This window comes from Sebastes umbrosus, chromosome 15 (assembly GCF_015220745.1).
Source record: "Sebastes umbrosus isolate fSebUmb1 chromosome 15, fSebUmb1.pri, whole genome shotgun sequence".
Taxonomy (NCBI): Eukaryota; Metazoa; Chordata; class Actinopteri; order Perciformes; family Sebastidae; genus Sebastes; species Sebastes umbrosus.
The window spans coordinates 493,166-514,558 of NC_051283.1; the positions used below are offsets into that span (position 1 = coordinate 493,166).

The 21,393-nt window shown below is 41.4% G+C and overlaps 1 protein-coding gene across 2 annotated transcripts in view; it reads left to right on the forward strand.

Moving 5' to 3' along the window:
• grin2da (glutamate receptor, ionotropic, N-methyl D-aspartate 2D, a) overlaps positions 1 to 21,393 on the forward strand; it is a 301,745-nt gene that overhangs the window by 269,114 nt on the left and 11,238 nt on the right. For both annotated transcript variants that reach the window (XM_037794079.1, XM_037794080.1), the window contains exons 15-18: positions 1,947 to 2,016; positions 2,702 to 2,819; positions 14,350 to 14,411; positions 15,588 to 15,758. In XM_037794079.1, the coding sequence (XP_037650007.1) occupies positions 1,947 to 2,016; positions 2,702 to 2,819; positions 14,350 to 14,411; positions 15,588 to 15,758 (421 nt within the window). The remainder of the gene's footprint in view (positions 1 to 1,946; positions 2,017 to 2,701; positions 2,820 to 14,349; positions 14,412 to 15,587; positions 15,759 to 21,393) is intronic.

Below are 21,393 nucleotides of genomic sequence, written 5' to 3' on the forward strand. Positions count from 1 at the left end.
ACTAAGGTCACTAATGTAACTAATGTCACTAAGGTCACTAATGTAACTAAGGTCACTAACGTCACTAAGGTCACTAATGTCACTAACATCACTAATGTCACTAACATCACTAATGTAACTAATGTAACTAACATCACTACACTAACATCACTAATGTCACTAATGTAACTAATGTCACTAATGTCACTTATGTCACTAAGGTCACTAATGTCACTAATGTCACTAACGTCACTAACGTCACTAACGTCACCAACGTCACTAATGTAATTAACATCACTAAGGTCACCAATGTCACTAACGTCACTAAGGTCACTAATGTAACTAATGTCACTAATGTCACTAACGTCGCTAATGTCACTAATGTAACTAACGTTACTTCAAAATAACTCAACAACACTTTGGGACCCAGACACCCGTCTCCTTGTTTCGACCTCCCCTCCCGCCTCCCATTAGCATTTTACATCACTAGCTGTGAGCATAGCATATTCACACGGATGTGTTTGCATTGCAGTCAATACAGACTCAAAAAAAGCCACAAAGGTGTTGATATTGTATGTAAAATGAATTCTAAAGGTTATTGTAGAAAGTGAGATTTCCATGTCTTTTTCTATCATTAAGCAGCTATAGGTGCTCTATAAATATTGTGAAAGTATCAAAATGCTCTGAGAAATGCACATAGCCCATATTCAGAAACTGTGCATTTAAACAAGCTGTCAGGACTTGCTTGAGGTTGAGACTGTAGAAGTGCCGCTGTGAAGACGGTGACAGCACAGATACAGAAGACCTTAAACGCCGACCAATCAGAAGAACACATTCTCACTCCCAACTGGTCATATACCGCCGCTTGGTCAGTGCCCCTCGGCATCGAAGATCGACGCACAGAGTGCCCTTCTTACATTACATTTGGACGTTTCAGGGACAGCGTGTCAAGATACGCTTGTTACATGCATAGTGTCCTTTAAAATCAACTTCTGTTTCCACAAGAAGTTAGGTTTAGGCAACACAACCACTTAGTTAGGGTTAGGAAACGGTCGTGGTTGACGTTAACTTCAGGGACTAGTGACTCACGGGACTGATGATACCGACGAGTCACGTGACTAACGACTGACCTGTCAAAATAAGTCAATATAACTTTTAGTTTCACACGGGACACTAACAGCAGTCTCCTGGTTGAATGTCCTGCGTTTGTTTGTGTATAATATGTGATTTAGCATACATTTGCCATATTGTGATGGATATCAATATACAAATGACCACTGTATAAATGCAATATGCCGCCTAATACAGTTTAACATCTGGTTTAACTCGTGAACAAAAAGAAATGTTTGTGTGAAGACGGATACAGACAGACATTCCTGTTATGGTCGGGTTCCTACAGGGCACCAATGTTTCTAACCATCTTGGAGTAATGTAAGAGGTTTTTCTGTCTTCTGTTTCTGCCGACATGGTGCAGTGAGCGCATGAAACATATTTGTATTCGCTGATAGGACATCAGAGAGGGGTGTGTGGCTTTTATTTTCTTTGGGTACAAGAAAACAACATTAAGTGTAAAAGTGCAGTGCTCTTAGAAGACCATTAGAGTGAGAAAAGTGAGAGTTACGTCTTACTCACATCACAAGCTCCCCTGCTGCTGCTGCTGCTGCTGCTGCTGCTGCATTGTATTCTGGTCTATTGAGGCTTTTGCAGGAGGAGAATTGACATCACCTCCGCTATGATGAATAGCTCTCTGTGCAATTGTTGACTGTTGGTGCAAAATGGTGTGTAGAGAGAAGCTCCTCAGCCTTCAGTATGTGTTTTCTTTTCAGACAGTCATTGTCTCGGCGCTGCTTTATCCATTATCTCTGTCATTTTGTTCACTAGTTGCACTTCCTCTGTTGTCATTTAGCTCCAGGTCAGTGATTTCCATTTCTCTGTTGTAATTTCCCTCCTTCCTTCCTTCCCTGCAGGAAACTGGATGCCTTCATTTATGACGCCGCGGTGCTGAACTATATGGCCAGAAAGGACGAGGGCTGCAAGGTAAGAAATAGATCTCTGTCCCTCCACAGCTCTGCACAGTGACACGCTCATCATACATAGAGGCAGCTATTGTTGATGTCCCTCTGCCCTGCAGCTATTATGTGCTACAAAACTACAAGATCTTCAATGCGCTCAGCCTCTTCCTGAGGGAAGAACGAATGCAACAGAAACACAACAGGCATGCCAAATGAGCACTTCCACATCAGCATTAAATAAATCAAACACACCGACACATTTCTATTTGTCCCACGCTGCCTGTAGCTAGTTAATATTGTCATTTTCGGACCGTGCTTATGTTGATTTATTTATAAGTTTGTATTTGATGCGGCTCCCACAGCGAGAATGAAAATCCTGCCCAGTGATCATTTGTAATAAGGTCTGTGGGAGGCCTGAGCTCCCAGCAGCAACTGCTGCAGTAATTATTACAACTGATGTGGATCTATATTAATTCCTCCACTGAAACAATATCCCTCATTCAAGCTCTGGGATTTTTGGGGATGTCGATATTAGAGCTGAGCCAACTGTTTTGCATTTGACACTATAGGCGAAGAATATTACAGCAGAAATGAAGCTGATTTTCATTTGCTCGTTGCCATCTGTCTCTTTGAATCTGACTCTGTCTAGGGATTCTTGTGTTTGTGTGTGAATGCATGGATGTTTATGTGTTTATGTTTTATTCCACAAGGTGATGACCATCGGCTCTGGGAAGGTGTTTGCCACTACGGGCTATGGCATCGCCCTGCACAAGAACTCCCGCTGGAAACGGCCACTGGACCTGGCTCTGCTGCAGCTGGTTGGAGACGGTAAGACGGATGGGTAGAGGGCGGGGCACTTGAGTCACAAGAAATGACCTCGAAAGAGCAGAAAATCATAAACATTTCAGGTATCCATTATTTTGAAAGGTTGGCTAGTCATTAGGTCAATGCAATTAAAATGCCGTAGTAAAGTAAAAAAGGAAGGTTTCAGTCATGAGTATTGAAAATGAGAACGTTCATCATGGTTAACAAAATACTTGTTTGCAACTTACAGTATTACATTGCTGACTTTTTCTGCATCTTGTGATGCTGCAGTTAATGCATGTCCTCTCTCAGTAACAAAGGCACATTTGTAATCAAGATCACAAAGGTCATACCGGCCATATGCAGCCCAGATATACAGTATATGACCTTGTGGACTGTACACACAGACCTGTCCCACAGCAAATATGAACAAATCTGCAGATATCTGAGTAAGGGTTAAATCAGCAGCAACTGGACTTGGTTTAGATTCTTGAAGACGTTTCACTCTCATCCAAGACGCTTCTTCAGTTCTGACTGAATGGTAGGGGAACCCAGGAATTTAACCTCTGTGGGGTCGTTAGCAGGAATATAGAAACCACTCAGTACAATGGTGCTCCTCTAGAGGTGTGACCACTGTAGTTATGGGTCGTTAGAGTCAGCTGATGCCAGGTGTGAATGACTGCCACATGGGTAATTGGAGTCGTTAGAGTCAGCTGATACCAGGTGTGAATGACTGTCCGGTGAGGTCAGGTGTGAATGACTGTCCGGTGAGGTGTGTGAATGGTTGTTTAATCTCCTGGGCAGGGATGCCAGGACAGCATTGTAGGTGGAAAACAGGTGATGCCTCGGGCTTCCTCCTCTGTTGAGTGATGGCTTCTCTACTTTAGCATAGATGGGCTCTTTCACTCCTCTTTCATACCACCTGTCCTCCCTGTCCAAAATATGCACGTTATTGTCCTCAAAAGAGTGTCCCCTGTTCTTCAGATGTAGATAGACTGCTGAGTCTAAACCTGAGGAGTTAGTCCGTCTGTGTCGAGCCATCCGTCTGTTTAGTGGTTGTTTGGTTTCACTAATGTACATATCTGTGCACTCCTCACTGCATTGGACTGTATACACCAGGTTACTTTGCTTGTGTTAGGGTGTGTGGTCTTTAGGGTGGACCAGTTTCTTTCTCAGGGTGTTGCTGGGCTTGAAAGACACAGGCATGCAATGTTTGTTGAGAATCCTCCTGAGTTTCCCAGACACTCACAATGTTGTTACGTCTGTCCTCCTTTTCTTCATCACCCGTGGTACTGGTGTTCTTTCTGGATTTTGTGGTTGTTTTCACAAAGGTCCAGTTTGGGATATCCACAAGCTTTAAGTGCACTTCCACTTCCTGCTTTTGAATGGTGACCCATGTATCATCCACATATCTGAACCAGTGCCTCGTGTTGTTCCCCTGAAGGAGTTTAGGGCTCTGTTTTCCACCTCTTCCATGTAAAGGTTGGCCATTATGGGTGAAACTGGTGAGCCCATAGCACAGCCATGTTTCTGCCTGTAGAACCCCCCATTGTACTGGAAATATGTGGTGGAAAACAGAGCCCTCTGTGAGAAGGAAAACATCACAGAAACATCTGTGCATCCACTGTATTTTAGACCTTTTAGCGAGGAGGTCCCATAAGGGTCATTTTTGAAAGGCAAGTATTTCCTTCTTCTTCTTGTGTTTTTTTCCTATTTAATCTTTTCTTGGTAGGGAAACAAACTGTTTTGCATTTGGCATGCTGTGCTCATATCACAAACCTATTTAGACTGAGCTGGAAGTAGAAAGAGAGGTCATATTCACATAGGCAATTTTCATTTGAAATGAAAATAAAAGTTTGTTTATCCCCCAAAAAAAATGATTTTCCATAAACACTTACCAATTTCACAATAGTTCTTCTTCTGCAATGTGTACAGGAGTCATAGAGAAATGATTGTCAAGTGATCAGGTATAGAGCTGCTGGCTGAAGTTGCCTACACCTATTACAGAAGAGATTTAAGTTCTGTCTATAGTTCTAGGATTACAGGAAAACAACTATAACACTAGTAAGAATATACAACATTTCCATTCATCATATTAATGTAGCCGAGGTCAACAGGAGACTTTATTAGTGAGTGGTGATACAGACAAAGTTCAAAGTTGGGAAGCAGTCAAAGGAAGATGGCAAGAGGAAGAGGAGAGAAGCTGCGAGGGGTGAAAATTGGGGGGGGGGGGGTGATGGGAAGGGAGAGGGTCAGTGGAGAAATGAAAGAGGAGGAAGAAGAAGGAGATCAATACAGGAAGGTTAAAGTGAGGAAGAGCAGAGGAAGAGGAAGGGAGTGATCTCTGTTAAAGCTGTGAGATAACACACACACACACACTTTCTCTTTGTTCACACATCACACATTCTCATCTCTTTGATTACAGACACACACGCCTGACTCTCTCTGAATTTATTCCTCGTACTGTATTTGCTTGTTGTTTTTCTACCAGTCACCACCTATTGGAGAGATGACTTGTTTCTGTCCGGACTTTTCTCTCCTCTTTTTTATAAAGCTGTGAGATATATTTAAAAGTTCCTCAAAGGTCTTTTTTTTCACACCTCATCTTTCTTTCCATCCTCTGGTTAATGTCAACGTCTCTCTCTCTCTTTATTGAACATAATATTCCTCTCAAAAATACAGTGTTTAACTTAAACGTTCAAGATTGTTAAGATCATTTGAGGATTTATTTTTGTTTCCTGGTGAGCTGACATATGAGGTGTAGCATTACTGGTAGTAATTCTACATTAATGAGAGATTTTAGTGTGACTCTGGAGGTAAGTAGAAAAAAGATGTTGAAATGAAGAATAGCTCAGGAGGCAGAAGTCTTTGCAAAAAAGGCAAAAAATCGAAATAAATGAACTAATTGCTGGCTCCACCCTGTGACTAACTAGACACAGGTGGCCTGACTCAGCCTGATGACAGTGATTGCTGTAGGACATGTAGGAATCACATGGACATGTGAAAAGGTATAGAGGGTTTTTAAATTCCTTAATGTAAAGTCTGCTTGGTCATCTGTAGGGATTGAAATGTTACTGCAATGAGTGTCTGTGGTATTGTTATATTTGCACATTGTCACTTTAGAATTATGAGGTTGTCAGCTCAGTTTGGTAAAAGTGATTGTTACACTTTTTTGCATTAATTAGTTTTGGAAGAAATAGCCTGTACTTGAATTTCTATCTATTCTGTTGTTTTCATAAAACAATTTGGAAAACTCAGAGGAAACTTAGGAAATTAATTTAAACAAGCTGATACTGGATCTGCAGAATCACCACTTAGTTTTAAAATGCATGTCGGGCGATAAGATCACAAGTGGACAGCACTAAATACAAGTGTAAACGACCACCAGGACCAATTGTGATTCCATCACTCAATCCATTTGTCGAGGTGGTCTGGGATGCATCTAACCATGTATTTTTTGTAGTGTAAACGCTAATGTGTCCTGTGTCCACAACAAGGACGTGACAGGAAAGTACTTGATCAAAGCCACGGCTTTTGTTCCTTCTTTTTCTCATCTCCAGTCGGTTCATTATAGCTTAGGCCATGATGTCTGAACATTTGGAAAGGCCCATAGATATACTGTATATTATGAGTGCGTCAAACATCTTGGGCAATGTGGTTCACCCTCATGCACGAATCCTACATCAATAATAACCTAATTTTACGAATGATCCATGATGCTGAAGATGCATATTGTCTATATTTTAGAGAACATTTTATAGATCGGGTTTTCAGGGGAGCTCATGTGTTGTTAAAAGGAGCCAAACGTCCTCTGGCTCCCCTGTAGTTCACACCCTTGTTATGTTCTGGTTTAACAAAAGCGTGGACTCAAAAGCAGACACAAACGAAAGTCTCTTAAGGTGTAACAAAAGATAATTTATTATAATTATTAAATGTAGGATGGACAGGGCTGGGGGGTCCTGGATGTCCGACGTGGCAGGAATAATGTTAATTAATAAATCAAGGAATCGGGGGGCACGGGGAGGGGGTATCCAGGGATCCTCCAGATGGACAGATGAATCCACTAGTGCTCCGAGAGGAGGAATGGCGTCGGAGAGTGAACAGGCAGGTGAGTAACAAAAGGAATGGATCCAGGTCGAGGAGGGACGGCGTGGAAGAGTGAGCAGGCAGGTAGCAGGAAGCAGAGACAGCTGGCAGGTGAACAGACCTGAACAGAGAACAAGGCAAGGTGAGTCCAAAATCTAAAAACGAGCATTAACAAAGTCAAGAATAATTTCACTAGGGTAAGAGAGCCTGAGTACGTCTAGTACCACTGAGGGCGACGGAACGATCTGGCGATGACTGGCAGGAAGACCGGGGTTGATATACTGCAGGTGTGTTTGATGGTAGGTTAATTGCTATCAGCTGCTCCAGCAGTGCCCGCCCAGGAGAAGGAGGAGAAGGAGGAGAAGGAGGAAGGCCACACCTCCCAACACACTGACAGACTAGACAGACAGGGGGAAAACACACAGGAGACAAAAGGGCAGGGAAACAGAGGAAACACAAGGAACACTAGACTGCCAAGGTGATATCATGACAACCCTGTAACCAACCCCAAAGACATCACATGAACTCACTATCCACAGCATATGCGTCATGGCGCTCAACAGGTCCTGTAATTGTTCCGCATAATACCTCTCTTTGTTCGAGCATTGTCGTTTCTTTTTATAGCAAATAACTGGTCAATCATCAAATTGGCTCCTCTGGGTGGTAATTTGGCCCGTTGGCAGTTAGCACGCTCGGAAGTCGAGGTGGAACATGCTTCAGCGCCTCAGTGCAGGCAGTGCCAGCGGCTCCCAGGGGCAGCGAACACCAAAGGCTGACTCCACATGGACAAATGTTACTGAAAACTTTTTTTTTCTTTTTCTTGAACTGAGACATCTGGCTATTTGATGGCTGACACCACAATTACTAAACTGTTGATATAGAAAAAATAAAAGTTATTGTCTTCTAAGGATGGATCATACAAAACAATATAAATATAATATAATATAAACCCTGCCTACAAAGGAAACTGGACTTTAGCTTGAAACAGGCTTATAACAGTGACATGCCGTTATTCCTTTTTAAAAAAAAAAAAAAAAAAGACTGGAGCGGAAATTGACGGTGGACATTCGTAGGAAAATGCACGAAAAAAGAGGAATAACTATTCATAAGATATCATAAGAACCGTTGTATGAAAATAGGTTGGGAAGTTGGCTGGGAACTGGCTGGCAGCCAGCTGAGGGGAAATTATAAATCGCTGCATCTGTACTTGCATAAAATAAAATAAGTCGGTTTCACACGGGACACCAACAGTGGTCTCCTAGATGAAAGTCCTGTGTTTGTTTGACCCGTTCACTACCCCGACCTCCTCCCTACATGGACTTTGTCGCTCTTCATACTACGTCACCTGACTTCAGGAGCAGTTGCTCTGAGCGTCTTATATTGCCGTGGATGGGTTTACATCGGAGTTACTTGAAAAGGGTGCCTTGTGTGTCGGTATCAGACGCCGAGGGAATGAGAGCAGGCTGGCTGAACTCTCTTTTTGTAGCGCTGCTGACCCCGCTTTAGCTAAAACATGAAGAAGAGCCTCGAGCAGACGTACAGCTACTTTTGATACAGTAAACCTTTTGAAGATGAGGAGGCTGTGTGTCTCCAACAGACTTCCAAAATAAACCACCTTCAAAGTGACGCTGCAAAAGGACCGAGATGCAGGAATATGTACTGTTACAACTGCTGACGTTGCACCTGGACTCAAATCCCACAGCAGTGCATATCCAAAGTTCGCCTCTGCTCCACTTCTCCTTTGTGTCACTCACATTGATTCATGCTGACTGAGCAAAGCCAATAAAAACACCTCGCACACAAAAGAATGATAAAAAAGAAAATGTGAATGTGAACAGCTTTTGGCACTGAAGATGGAACATACTGTGGCAGCATAGCACACCCTCGGGAAATTGATTTCTTTTTTCTTCTCATTCTCTTTTGTTCAAATGGCTTTGAGTCTTCAGAGACCCAGATGTTGATTTTAATTGTATAGACTGAGAATAGAGTTGCAGATATTTCTCTGAACCTGCAATTTAGTTTTTATGTTTAATTTAGTTCCACAGTCAAACAAATTCACGGATCATTTGGGATCTAAAAACAAATAAACAAACATTAGAAATGGAATTTCTCATGGTGTTATCCTTCTTTCTATCATACTCTAACACCACATCTTTTGTACATCTCACACAACAAAGACCTTTAAAAGAATTATTTCAATAAATTGTCAGCGTTCAGTCAGCGTGGTCGACTCCAGTCCCCTCACAGAGTAGATACTGTATGTTGGAAGGGGAGAATAAAAGATGAGATGGTTGTTATAGTTGAAACTGTTCTGGCAGGTGGACAAAATATTCTGGCACTGGCTTGTTGATAATAACTCCAAGTGCCTTGCAGAAGTACCCATGATCATTTTTAGGGATCCATCTCCGTAGAGAGTAGATGGACTTCACCACCTCCCACACACATAAACATCAGTGTCACACCGCCATGGAAACATGCACCGGCTCTCAGGCTGCTTGTCCAATCATTATTTGTGCTTTTACAGGACGGCTGAAAAACAAAAACACTTTAATTTTTTACAAAACAATTTCTTTTAGAAACAAACAAACAAAGTGCGACACGACTGCAGCTCATATCATTTACTTCTGTCACTCACAAAAAAAGCTGTTACAATAACTTTAAATGATCTGCTGTGTCTCATGTCCCGTCCCGTCTGCAAAGTTCACTTTTGCTTTGTCTACAGTTCTTCATATACTGAATATTGCTGCTGTTCAGAGTGTCTGGATGAAATGTAATCCAATCTGAATATGACAAGTACAGAAACTTAATCAAATATGAAATTGAACAACTTTGAAATATGACAGGACCAGACCAAAGCAATTTATTTGTTTAACAAGCTAGCTTCCATTTCCATTATACAGAAAAACATGTTTCAGTACAATAAAAGGGTGAACCAAACCATTACTAATATTTACACATTGTGTATCTCGCTTGACACAAAATATTTGGAATTGATATTACATAATTGAAATGGAGATGACATCCTGCTCGCAAGTGAGGCTCCATTTGGTCATCACGTCTTTTTGCTTTTTTGCTGATGATGTAGTTCTTTTTTTCTTAATCAGACTGTGACCTGATGCATGAGGGTGGTTTCTAGCAAAGGGGTATGGCCTGTTCAAAATTAACATTGTGGAATGAATATTTGTCAAACATATATTTCTATTGGGTGTCTGGGGGCACACTCACTCACTCACTGGTGGCACCTGATGCATGTCAAAGCTCTGCAATGTTGGGCAATAACACGTTACTCAATATCCCATGACTGTAATATTATTTTTCCCAGTAACAAGTAGTGTAAGGGATTATAATTTCCAAAACATTAATGATATTATAGTTATTCATCCACTAACTCCGTTTCTGCGTTACCAGAACACAGTGTGTTTCTTTTGGGTCAGGTAGGCTTATGTTCAATTCAATTCAATTCAATTTATTTTTATACAGCGTCAAATCATAACAGAAGTTATCTTGAGACGCTCTATCTATAGAACAGGTCTTAGACCGTACACCATAGTTTAGAGACCCAACAAGAGATCCATCAAGCGCGCTGTGGCCAGGAAAAACTCCCCGTTTAGTGGGAAGAAACCTGGAGCAGAACCGGGCTCTGGGCCATCTGCCGAGACCGGTTTGGGGGATAGATAGAGAGATAGAGAGAGAGAGAGAGAGAGAGAGAGAGAAGCAGCCACAATAATAGCCCAGCAGCTGATAATACAACTATCAGAATTGATATCATTGGGTCGTCCTCAGACGGGCTTTCAAGCGGAGCTTCCAGCTGTCTCAGTCCACCATACATCTGGCTAGCTCGCCAGCACTGTCCAGCATCTCTCCTCAGTATGTCCATGTATGCTGGGGTGGGACGTCCCTGTGATCGATGCACGTGCGTTGGTTCCAACAGCATGCTTGCTGGGAGTTCTTGATGTCTTTGGCAGTGACCGAGAAGTCTCATTCTCCAGGCTGCCACTTTGTCACTTAGCCTTGGTAGTCCCTCGTACAGACGGAATTAATTAATGATGGTAGCAGTTTGTGTCAAGCAGGCAGCAGATGCAACCACAATCCAGGTGACATCCAGATCCATGTTACAATGATGTGAACGCGTGGTAGGTCAGAATGCATCTTCACATCATCCAGTTGAACTCTGGTGAACTTTCAGGCGAATATTGCCTCGGCAGGGAGAGGTTCGGCCCCGATCAGACAGAGCACGTTTTGCACTTCCACTACTTTCGCATTATGCTGCACTTTTTCTTTTAATTGTTGCAACCACCAACTGAGTGCTAATGTTAGCTTAACATATACCATGAACTGTACGCTACCTAATAGTGCAATTTATATTAATGAAAACAATTTACCTGAAATCGAAAATACCGGTAACCAGGATTGGTAAAGTCATATACGTAGCTCCGGGTATCTAGCAAAGAATATACTGTATATAAAATGTTTTTTTATGTGTTCCTTGCTGTTCAGCAACAAGTAACGTAACTAATTCATTTTGATACCAGGTAATAAGTAAAGTAATATTATTGTTTCAAAAGGAGTAATAACTAAAAAGAAACTTATTACACGTCCTTGTAACCTGCCCAACACTGTTGCTCTGTGATATGAACGATGCATGTTGCACTTCAGGGACGGTGGCTGCTCCTTTCCACTGGAAGGAGCCGTTCGAGGTGCTCCTAGGATCTGGTTAGGATGTGTCCTATTCCAGGTGAGACTATACATATAAAACCTTTGCAGCTCATAAGAACCTTCCCCTTAAAGCTTTTTCTGCACAGATTAGATAAAGGCGTTATTTATAATGCCACTGAGAGGATTGGAGATTGGGGGGTCTTAAATCCTCACTGCTGACCAATGGAAAGGTATTAAAGGGAGACAGGCACATTCTCAAGGTTAGAACAGAGCTGAAACTTCAACTTAATTGAATTGTTTCCAAATCACTGCTAAGCTGTCAAAAATCAACAGAATGAAACATGAATTTAATTATAAGTTCTGCCCCCCCCCCCCCCCCCCCTCCTCAGTGTTTGCACGTCTGCTTTTTACATTTGTGCAGACGATGAACCCTCTTCACTCCGTGGCATTTTCCTTCTTGGAGCAGGTGAGAGAGGAAACAGCTTGTCTGTCAGCTCTTTGTGGGAAGATTTCTCCCAAAGAGCAGCTTTATTTGTCGCCGTTGACTCCATGATTAACGTATTTACAGGGAGATAAAGGGAGAGAGGCTGAGAGCCGGACAGGGAGAGCGAAATCAGCCGAACACTCATTGAAACCCGATGAATTAGATTATGGGAGTGAGCCGCACACAGAATGAACATGCGTATTAGCCTCTATTGTCAGGAAGAGGAGGCAGGGTCGATGGAGTTGAGCCCGGTTTAATTCAGCTGTCAAGGAACGTTTGAAATTCCACACGTGACTGTCGGGGAAGTGAAATGTGGCAGTGATTCATGTTGGAGTGAGATTTATGTTTTGTTTGAGTGGATTTGACGTTTCAGTCAACATGGAGTTGTGGTGGTCTAATCCGTGTGGCGGCTTTATGGAAGGACGTTAATTAACCCAGAGGTCAATTAATATTGTAACTGTGAGCATTGGGAATTGGAACTTCCTTTGACTGGGACATCTTCAGAGTGTGTGCACGTCAGTGTGTCTGTGTGTGTGTGTGTGTGTGTGTGTGTAAGTATTAAAAGTCCTCTGCGACGGTGCAAGTCTGTCTACATAAGTCTCTCTGTACATTCGATCCTGCTTTCCCTTCCCACTGCTTCATTCTTTTTGATTAAAGCACTGATGGAGAGTCCCATTACGCTGCAGCTCAGAATGTGTGTCATATGTGTGTGTGTGTGTGTAGTGACAGTTTGAGCAGGAAGTGTAATGTTTGTGTGCGTTCCCCCTTTCATCTCCCATGCGCTGTCGCGACGCTCTGCCCTCAGTGTGCCCGCCTCAGATGCCAGACCATTTCCCAACCTGCTTCAAAGGGCTTCTCTCACTTCCAGTCGCTGCATGTAATTTCTCATGACTTTCTCTGCAAATGGCCTCTAATTCTTCCTCTTGCTACCGTTTCTGTAGCCTTGTAATTAGTAACATCTGCAACATAGTAAGGCACCACCCTGTGTACTTCATTGATTGCTTGTAGTTTGTAGAGATACCTGCGCTTTCATTTTACAATTTTTACCGGTCACCATCTTCTCCTATTTTTAAAGGAGCAGTGTGTAGGATTTAGTAGCATCTAGCTGTGAGGTTGCATATTGCAACCAACTGAATACCCCTCCACTCACCCCTCCCTTTCAAAGCGTGTAGAAGGAACTAAGCCAAGAAACTAAACCAAAAATACGTTTCATAAATATGTTTTATATCTGCCTCGTATCACGCTTGCAGAAAGGCACAATGCCTCATGGTTAACGGTGTGAAACAATTGGTTCGGTTAAGGCAACAAAACTACTTGGTTAAGGATAGAAAAAAGATCAGGGTTTGTGATCAGATAATACTGTAACATCATAACAACGTAACATGACAACCGTAACAACGCAACAAAACCACTATAGTTAGGTTTAGGAAAGAACTGCATGGTTGGGCTTAAAACTACTACATTTGTACAGTGAAAATGACGCTGAATGTTGTGAACACGGGAAACACACGAACAGCTGGATGAAAGCCCTGTGTTTGTTGGACCCATCTACCCCCCTCTCACTCGCCCGCTGCGTCTATTTCACTATTTAAACTATGTCACTCGCCTTGACTGAATGCAGAAACATTGACATTCAACGTATCCCTGGTTTGCTGAAACGTACAATGCCAACAATTGTTCCTGGCGACTGGGCTTTGGAAAGAGGACCTGCTCCCTATGTACTATAGATATGAAGGGCTCATTCTAAGCTAAGGGAAATACAATGATTCTTAGTTTCAGTTGATTACACTAATGAAAACATAGCTTTGAATATTATATTCTATTTCTTCTTACAGATCCCCAAAATGCTACCCACTGTTCCTTTAAGTTATCTGTCCTTGGTTTGCTCACCCATCAGTCTCATTTCCCTCTCCTTTTAACATAAACAGGGTTTGACTCTCTGCTCTCATTTCTCTCCCATCATGCTGTATTTCATCATCTGTGCCTCTCTTCTTTTGCCTTTTCCTTCTTCTCCTCTCAGCATTCCTTTGTTTGCTTCTGTCCTCTCCCTTAGGGGATCAAACACCTTGCTCTCATCACAAAGGGGCAGTGATCCCTTTTAAAAAAGGTTTCTCTTCTACTGTTTTAACTCCTTCTCCTCATTGTCTTTTCCTTCCCTAATTCATCTCTCTTTTCTCTTTCTCACCCTCCCGCCCCATCATCTTGCTCTCTCTTTCCTATTAGACTTAAACCTGATTTTCTCTTCACTATTTTGTATCTTGTTTAATTTTCTTTCAGCTTCTCCTGTTTTTGACCTCCTTGTTCTCCCTCCATCTTTTTCTCTTGCAGATGAGATTGATATGTTGGAGCGTCTCTGGCTGTCGGGTATCTGCCACAATGATAAGATCGAGGTATGACATCTTGTACCTTTTCAGACAGTATGAGATAAATAATGTGTTTTTTTTAACATTAAAGCATATTTAGTAGAAACCCCAAATACAAGTATGAACCTGAAAATGAGCATAGCATGATATGTCCCCTTTAAGAATATTCAGGCATAATAGCTGGTATTCCCGCTGGCAGATAACCAGGAATCACCAAAACCAGACTATCATCATCATCACCCAATATAAAGGATACATTTGTTTTTTAAATAAACCACTTTTTCAGTTTATAGTTACCCTAGTTGTGTGTTAAGAATGAATTATACCCTGCTTGTCTGACAACTTATTATTATTACCTTAAACCTCACTAATAAATATTAATGATAATGTGAAAAAATACTTGATGAAAAACTAAGAAACTGTATGTTAAATGCTTAAAGTCGTTGCAAAATCCAGAGTTTCTGATTCTCTACACAGCCTGTAAACAGAAGTTGCATGTAGTCAAATGTAACCTGTCATCTCAAGATTAGTTTTTGCTCTCTATGATTACACATCCACACTGCTGCTTGCCTTCACTTCTTCTGTTTTGCCTCATATTACATTTCCCCCTGCATTTTGTGGTTGTGTCCTGTAGTTGATTTAGATTACAATCGCACACCAAAAAAAACCTACACTACCGGTCTCGTAGAGGAGGGCCGAAGAGTTTCAGTTTCAGGTTTATGTGTGGTTCTTTGGTGTTACAAAAATCACTAATAAGTATTAATTCAAAAGTGAATGCAGCGTGGCTGCAGATGAGAGCTATGAATGTTGAAACTGAATGACTTGAACAGTCGGAAAAGCTTTTTGTTTGATGCGAACCAGATATTATGTGGTGACTGACATGTTTTGGTCCTTGCACCAGTATTCTGAGTGCAGGGGCTCTAAAATATCACAGATGGGTGCTCTGACATCCAGTGACAGCAAAGGATTCTCTATTGTACTGCTCGTTGTAATTAACTTTTTATCTTCTGTCTGGGAGACAAATTGACTCTCATTAGTGATAAATATACTCTCCTGTCTCGTCTCTGCCCTTCCTTTCTCATATGCTTTCCTTTTACCTCTTCTGCCTCTTCCTTTTACTCGTCTCTTCTCTCTGCTCCTATAATGTTTTCCATTCCTCTCCTTCCTTCCTGTCTTCCCTCATCTGTCCCTTCTCCCCTCCAGGTGATGAGCAGTAAGCTGGACATAGACAACATGGCAGGGGTCTTCTACATGCTGCTGGTGGCCATGGGCCTCAGCCTCCTGGTATTTGCCTGGGAGCATCTGGTGTACTGGAAACTGCGGCACTGTGTGAAGCGATCTGGTGGGATGGACTTCCTCCTGGCTCTCAGTAGGGTAAGAGAAAGCAGCAAAGACCCCCCATAAACCTCAACAACACCTTGCATCCTCATTTATTGGCTCACAATTGGATAACACATCAAAGAATAAAACAGGCAAAACATGTATTTGATGATCTAAGCAACAACAAGAGGCTCCACGCATGTAGTATATGTAATACAATGCAATGTGCTCAACACAAATATTAAATTAAACATGGTAAAAGCTAAACTTGAAACATTAAAACTGAAATCAGAAAATAAATTTAGAGACAAGACAAATAAAAATGAGACATTTAAACAAGGTTCCCGCTTTTGGTCTTTCCCCAATAACCACACTATTACGTGCTATCCGTCCCTATTAATTTGTGGAGAATGTATGCAACCAAGCACAGTTTTCTGACATGCAGTCATCAAAGCTGTCGACCGAATGTGAAGTAGAAATGTAGAATTGGGTGTCATCTGCATAACAGCAGAAACTAATACCAATTTAAGAATCTAATGGTGGCATAGGCAGTCAGAAAAGAATGGAGCCAAGAAATGAGCCGTGGGGGGCACCACAAGAAATATGTATTTCTCTGAACGATTCTCTCCGAGGGAAACCAAGCTGTCTCGGTAAAATGGGACCCAGTATTGTGACCAAGAAAGTGCCCAAACAATATTTATAACCTCTGTATTGAACATAGTAATGAGGTCAGGAGGTGCCAGAGTATGTTCTGGTAAGTGCTATGTCCAGGCCAGGTTGTTCACAAGTGAGAGTAAAATAGAGCAGTAGATCGACAGGCGGTTCGGTGCGGTGTCAGTAGTGACGTGGGTGTTGTACCGGACCTTTGTGGAAAAGCCCTTCTATATTCCGACACCTGGTCAGGAGCTTTGGTTAGTGAGCGAAATAATGGGATTGTGGATACAAGCGGCCAAAATGAGTTTCCTTTGTAGGGTGGCTGGGCTCAGCCTTAGAGAGAGGGTGAGTAGCTCAGACATCTAGAGGGAGCTCGCAGTAGAGCCGCCGCTCCTTCACCTCTAAAGGGACCAGCTGAAGTGGTTCGGGCATCTGATCAGGATCCTCCTGGATGCCTCCCTTAAGAGGTTCACGTCCAACTGGTAAGAGGCCTCGGGGTAGACCCAGAACACGCTGGAGAGATCATCAAGACAGATAAAAGAACACCTCTCACACATTTAAAAAAAAAAATCAAAATATAATTTCAACCGGATTAAAACAATTCAATAGTTCTGCCAGGTGATGAGAGAACTAAAGGAAGTAAACTCTGGGACGTGAGATGTTTTAAACTTCAATTTCAATCAACCACTACAGCAGCTGATCTCCCTCATTTTTACTCCCTCAACTTGAGAGGGTAGAACTGATCAGTAAAGGATAAATGATGTATGCAGGTGTAGATGTTATGATAGACTGAAAGGACCAGAGGCTTTTAGGATCTCCTGTTCCCTGTATGGAATAGATTGATTGCAGCCATGAAGTCCATGAAGTCATTCAGGAAAATAGAGATATAGATGAAGCAAAGTGATTGAACAGTTTTCTGATACAATCAAGATATGGATTGCACAAAAGTAGGTGCTACTCAGTAGTTGTTTCTGGCACTTTCAGAGCACAAGGAGGTAGAGCCAAAAAGAGGGACATTGATGGTGTTTATCCTTGGCATCACACCAAAGGTCCAGGGCAGAGTGATCACTTAGCTGTCGCACAGCTATTTTCTTTGAAAGCCAAGTTTCTGTAAGTTCAGCTCGGGGTCCTGGAAATATTTAGTACAGGACCTGAGAAAGGTGAACAGGAGGGAGGGTTTAGAGGAAAGGGCAGGAAAGTAAGGAGGGGAGACAGGATGAAATTACTGGAAGGAAGAGAACAAGGTAAGAAAGGGATGGGGATGAGATGAATACTGTGATTGGGGAGGGAGCATGAGGAGAAGTGGGAAGGTAGGGGAGGGAAAATTTGAGATAAGAATAGAAGAGAACCTGCCAAGGAGGCAGCCGTGGCTTTGGATGGCAGAGGTAGTGGAGTATACTGTAGCAGGTGTTGGGGGGAGGCCAGAAGGAGGGAAAGAAACAGGGACAGAAAGGAGGAGGGAGAACGGAGGCGTGCTGGAGGGGAGACGGTTGAAGTGGAAAACAGGCTTCATAAAGCACTGGGGAGATATCCTTGTTGGTCAGAAGACACTGTGATGGAATGCTTGGTATTTAAGAACCATTGTTTGTAAAGGCGACACCACCATGTTGGATTTACAACAAAAGATTATGATTTATTACCTCCTCCGGCCTGACAAAGCAGAGAAAGTCGCTATTTTATGCACAGTGGAAGAATCTTCTAATTGCATTATAAAAAGGAGGGAGAGGTAATAGCATTACAGCCCTTACTTCTGACGTTATGCTTCCAACATATGAGGGAACTCTCTAAATCAAAACTCTCATTTTAACCTGCCAAAAGCTCAATTATTGCTTTTGCAGCAGTTAAAACTATGGATTATATAGCACCTCAGCTAAGATCTTAAAGCACATTATATGTAATTTAGATGTATGTAAATTAGATGTATGTAGTTTAGATGTAAGGAGTTTAGACATATGTAGTTTAGACGTATGGAGTTTAGACGTATGGAGTTTAGATGTATGGAGTTTAGATGTATAGAGTTAAGATGTATGAAGTTTAGATGTATGGAGTTTAGATGTATGGAATTTAGATGTTTGTAGTTTAGATGTATGGGGTTTAGATGTATGCCATTTACATGTTTGTAGTTTAGATATATGGAGTTTAGATATGTAGTTTAGATGTATGGAGTTAAGATGTATGGAGTTTATATGTATGGAGTTAAGATGTATGGAGTTTAGATATATGGAGTTTAGATGTAAGGAGTTAAGATGTATACAGTTTAGGTGTATGTAGTTGTAGGAGTTAAGATGTATACAGTTTAGGTGTATGTAGTTTAGATGTATGGAGTTTAGATGTATGTAGTTTAGATGTATGGAGTTTAGACGTAAGTAGTTTAGATGTATGGAGTTTAGATGTAAGGAGTTTAGATGTATGGAGTTTAGATATATGGAGTTTAGATGTAAGGAGTTAAGATGTATGCAGTTTAGGTGTATGTAGTTTAGATGTATGGAGTTTAGATGTATGTAGTTTAGATGTATGGCGTTTAGACTATGTAGTTTAGATGTATGGAGTTTAAACGTATGGAGTTTAGATGTATGTAGTTTAGATGTATGTAGTTTAGACGTATGGAGTTTAGATGTATGGAGTTTAGATGTACGGAGTTTAGATGTACAGAGTTTAGATGTAGGAAGTTAAGATGTAGGGAGTTTAGATGTATGAGTTAAGATGTATGCAGTTTCGATGTATGTAGTTTAGATGTACGGAGTTTAGATGTATGGAGTTTAGATGTAGGGAGTTAAGATGTATGGAGTTCAGATGTATGGAGTTAAGATGTATGTAATTTAGATGTATGGAGTTTAAATGTATGGAGTTTAGATGTATGTAGTTTAGATGTATGGAGTTTAGATGCATGGAGTTAAGATGTATCTAGCTTAGATGTATGAAGTTTAGATGTATGGAGTTCAGATGTATGGAGTTTAGATGTATGGAGTTTAGATGTATGGAGTTTAGATAAAATATGGAGTTTAGATGTACGGAGTTTAGATGTATAGAGTTAAGATGTATGTAGTTTAGATGTTTGGAGTTTAGAATTATGGAGTTTAGCCTGAATCCTGAATTGTAGAGACTAAGGGCGTTGAGGATGTTAAGAAGAGCAGCAGAGACAGAGAGTGGTGGGGCGATGGTGGATGGCAAGCGGATGAGATTGGAGCATGGCTGGTGAGATAGCTCAGGGTTATGGTAGCAGTGAGGCAGGCAGGCAGGCAGGCAGGCAGGCAGGCAGGCAGGCAGGCAGGCAGGCAGGCAGGCAGGCAGGCAGGCAGGCAGGCAGGCAGGCAGGCAGGCAGGCAGGCAGGCAGGCAGGGGAGTCGGACGGTAATGATCCACTGTGTTAGCAGCCGTGGTTGAGTAAATGTGATGCAGGTGCAGCTTGGAACAGGTGAATCAACTTGGCAGCAATCAGGGAGCCGAGAGAGTGAGAGAGGCGCCACGCCCACGACACAAACACACACACAAACACAGAGAAACAGACAGGGGAATACTGGAGACACAAGGAAAAGGAAAGCACAATAAACACAAGGAATAACTGGAGGCACAGCTGTAGCACCAGACTATAAACAGATAAAAAGTTATCGACCAGTTCATCATGAAGAATTACATAACAAATGAACCAACAGCAGATATTATGACTGTAGATTTAGATTCCAGTGTCGGGTTGTTTGACTCGAGTGATCCAAATAATTCCAATAAAGTCATTTAACAGTCCATAAACAAAAGATTTATTAAAATATAAGAGATGTAAGCACCTCCAAAATCCATGGCATGTTTTTGATTAACAAATAATCATATATTGAACCATATTTGTCTGTGTTTAAAATTTCAAAACAAACATTTTCACTGCGGTCAAAAAACTGTACAACACAATAGGAGGCCCACACCAGAATATACGATGCGGTCTAATGGGATACACCTTTCCTATGGCTCCAACAATACACAGTGCTATACTATACAATTAAAAAACAAAATAAACTATAATTAAATAATTCAACCCCTGCAGTGTGTTAACCTCCATCTATATAACTAAATTACATTATATTTACATATTTACATAACCATAACAACAAATCTTTTTTTGCTCTAACAATGACAAACAATGGCAACCTTAATATAGTTTTCACCATCACAGAGACACAATATTAAAACCTCAATGAAAATGGACGCATTTATAATGAAAAACCAGCAAGCAACTGCTTAATAAATGAAAGTGACTCGTCACTTTGCCTGATGTGAGATGAAGACAATGAAAAAATGTAGTTCACAAACAAAATCTTCGTCAAGGGGCTAAATCCTGAATGAGTTTCTATTCTCCATAGATAGAGTATTTTATTAATCCCAATAAAAACATGGTGGTGTTAGAGCAGCCAAGTCACAAAAAAACAGGGAACAGATCAGATAAGGGAATTTAACAAGGCTGGTGTAAAATGGTAAATAACCAATAATAACTATTGTTGCTGCATTTGTGTTGTGATGCAGAGGGCTGTGTGATGAGGTGAGACAAGAACAAGTTAAAAGGAAATAGAGCTCGACCAATAATACTGTCAGGCCGATATATTGGCCACTAGCGCAGATATATTGGTGTCTGTATATGTCGGCCGGTAAGCTCAGAAACAGCTGACTAGTTTTGAATTATTTACAAACAATGTCACCAGTACTCGTTTAATCTGGATCCAGTTTTGTTTGTTTATGTAATGTGTTTATGTTAAACAAATATCTACATTGTTATCAGCTACACAAATCTAGTATTAGTCAGGCTATAACATTTAATGTTTGATAAAATTTTTCTTATTTAGTCTTTAGCACGTGAAAATGCGCTCAAACTCCTGAATTTGTAAAGGTCGTCAGATTCAGTCAGGCACGGATCCTGTTGAAGACCTCTAGGTCTTGTGTTTGTACTGATATAAGGCTGAAGTACCAATTACTGAACACGCTCCACTGTTTTATTGATAATATATATTGACCATGGGGGTGAAAATCCATTATGTCCCTTGCAGTCTCTGAT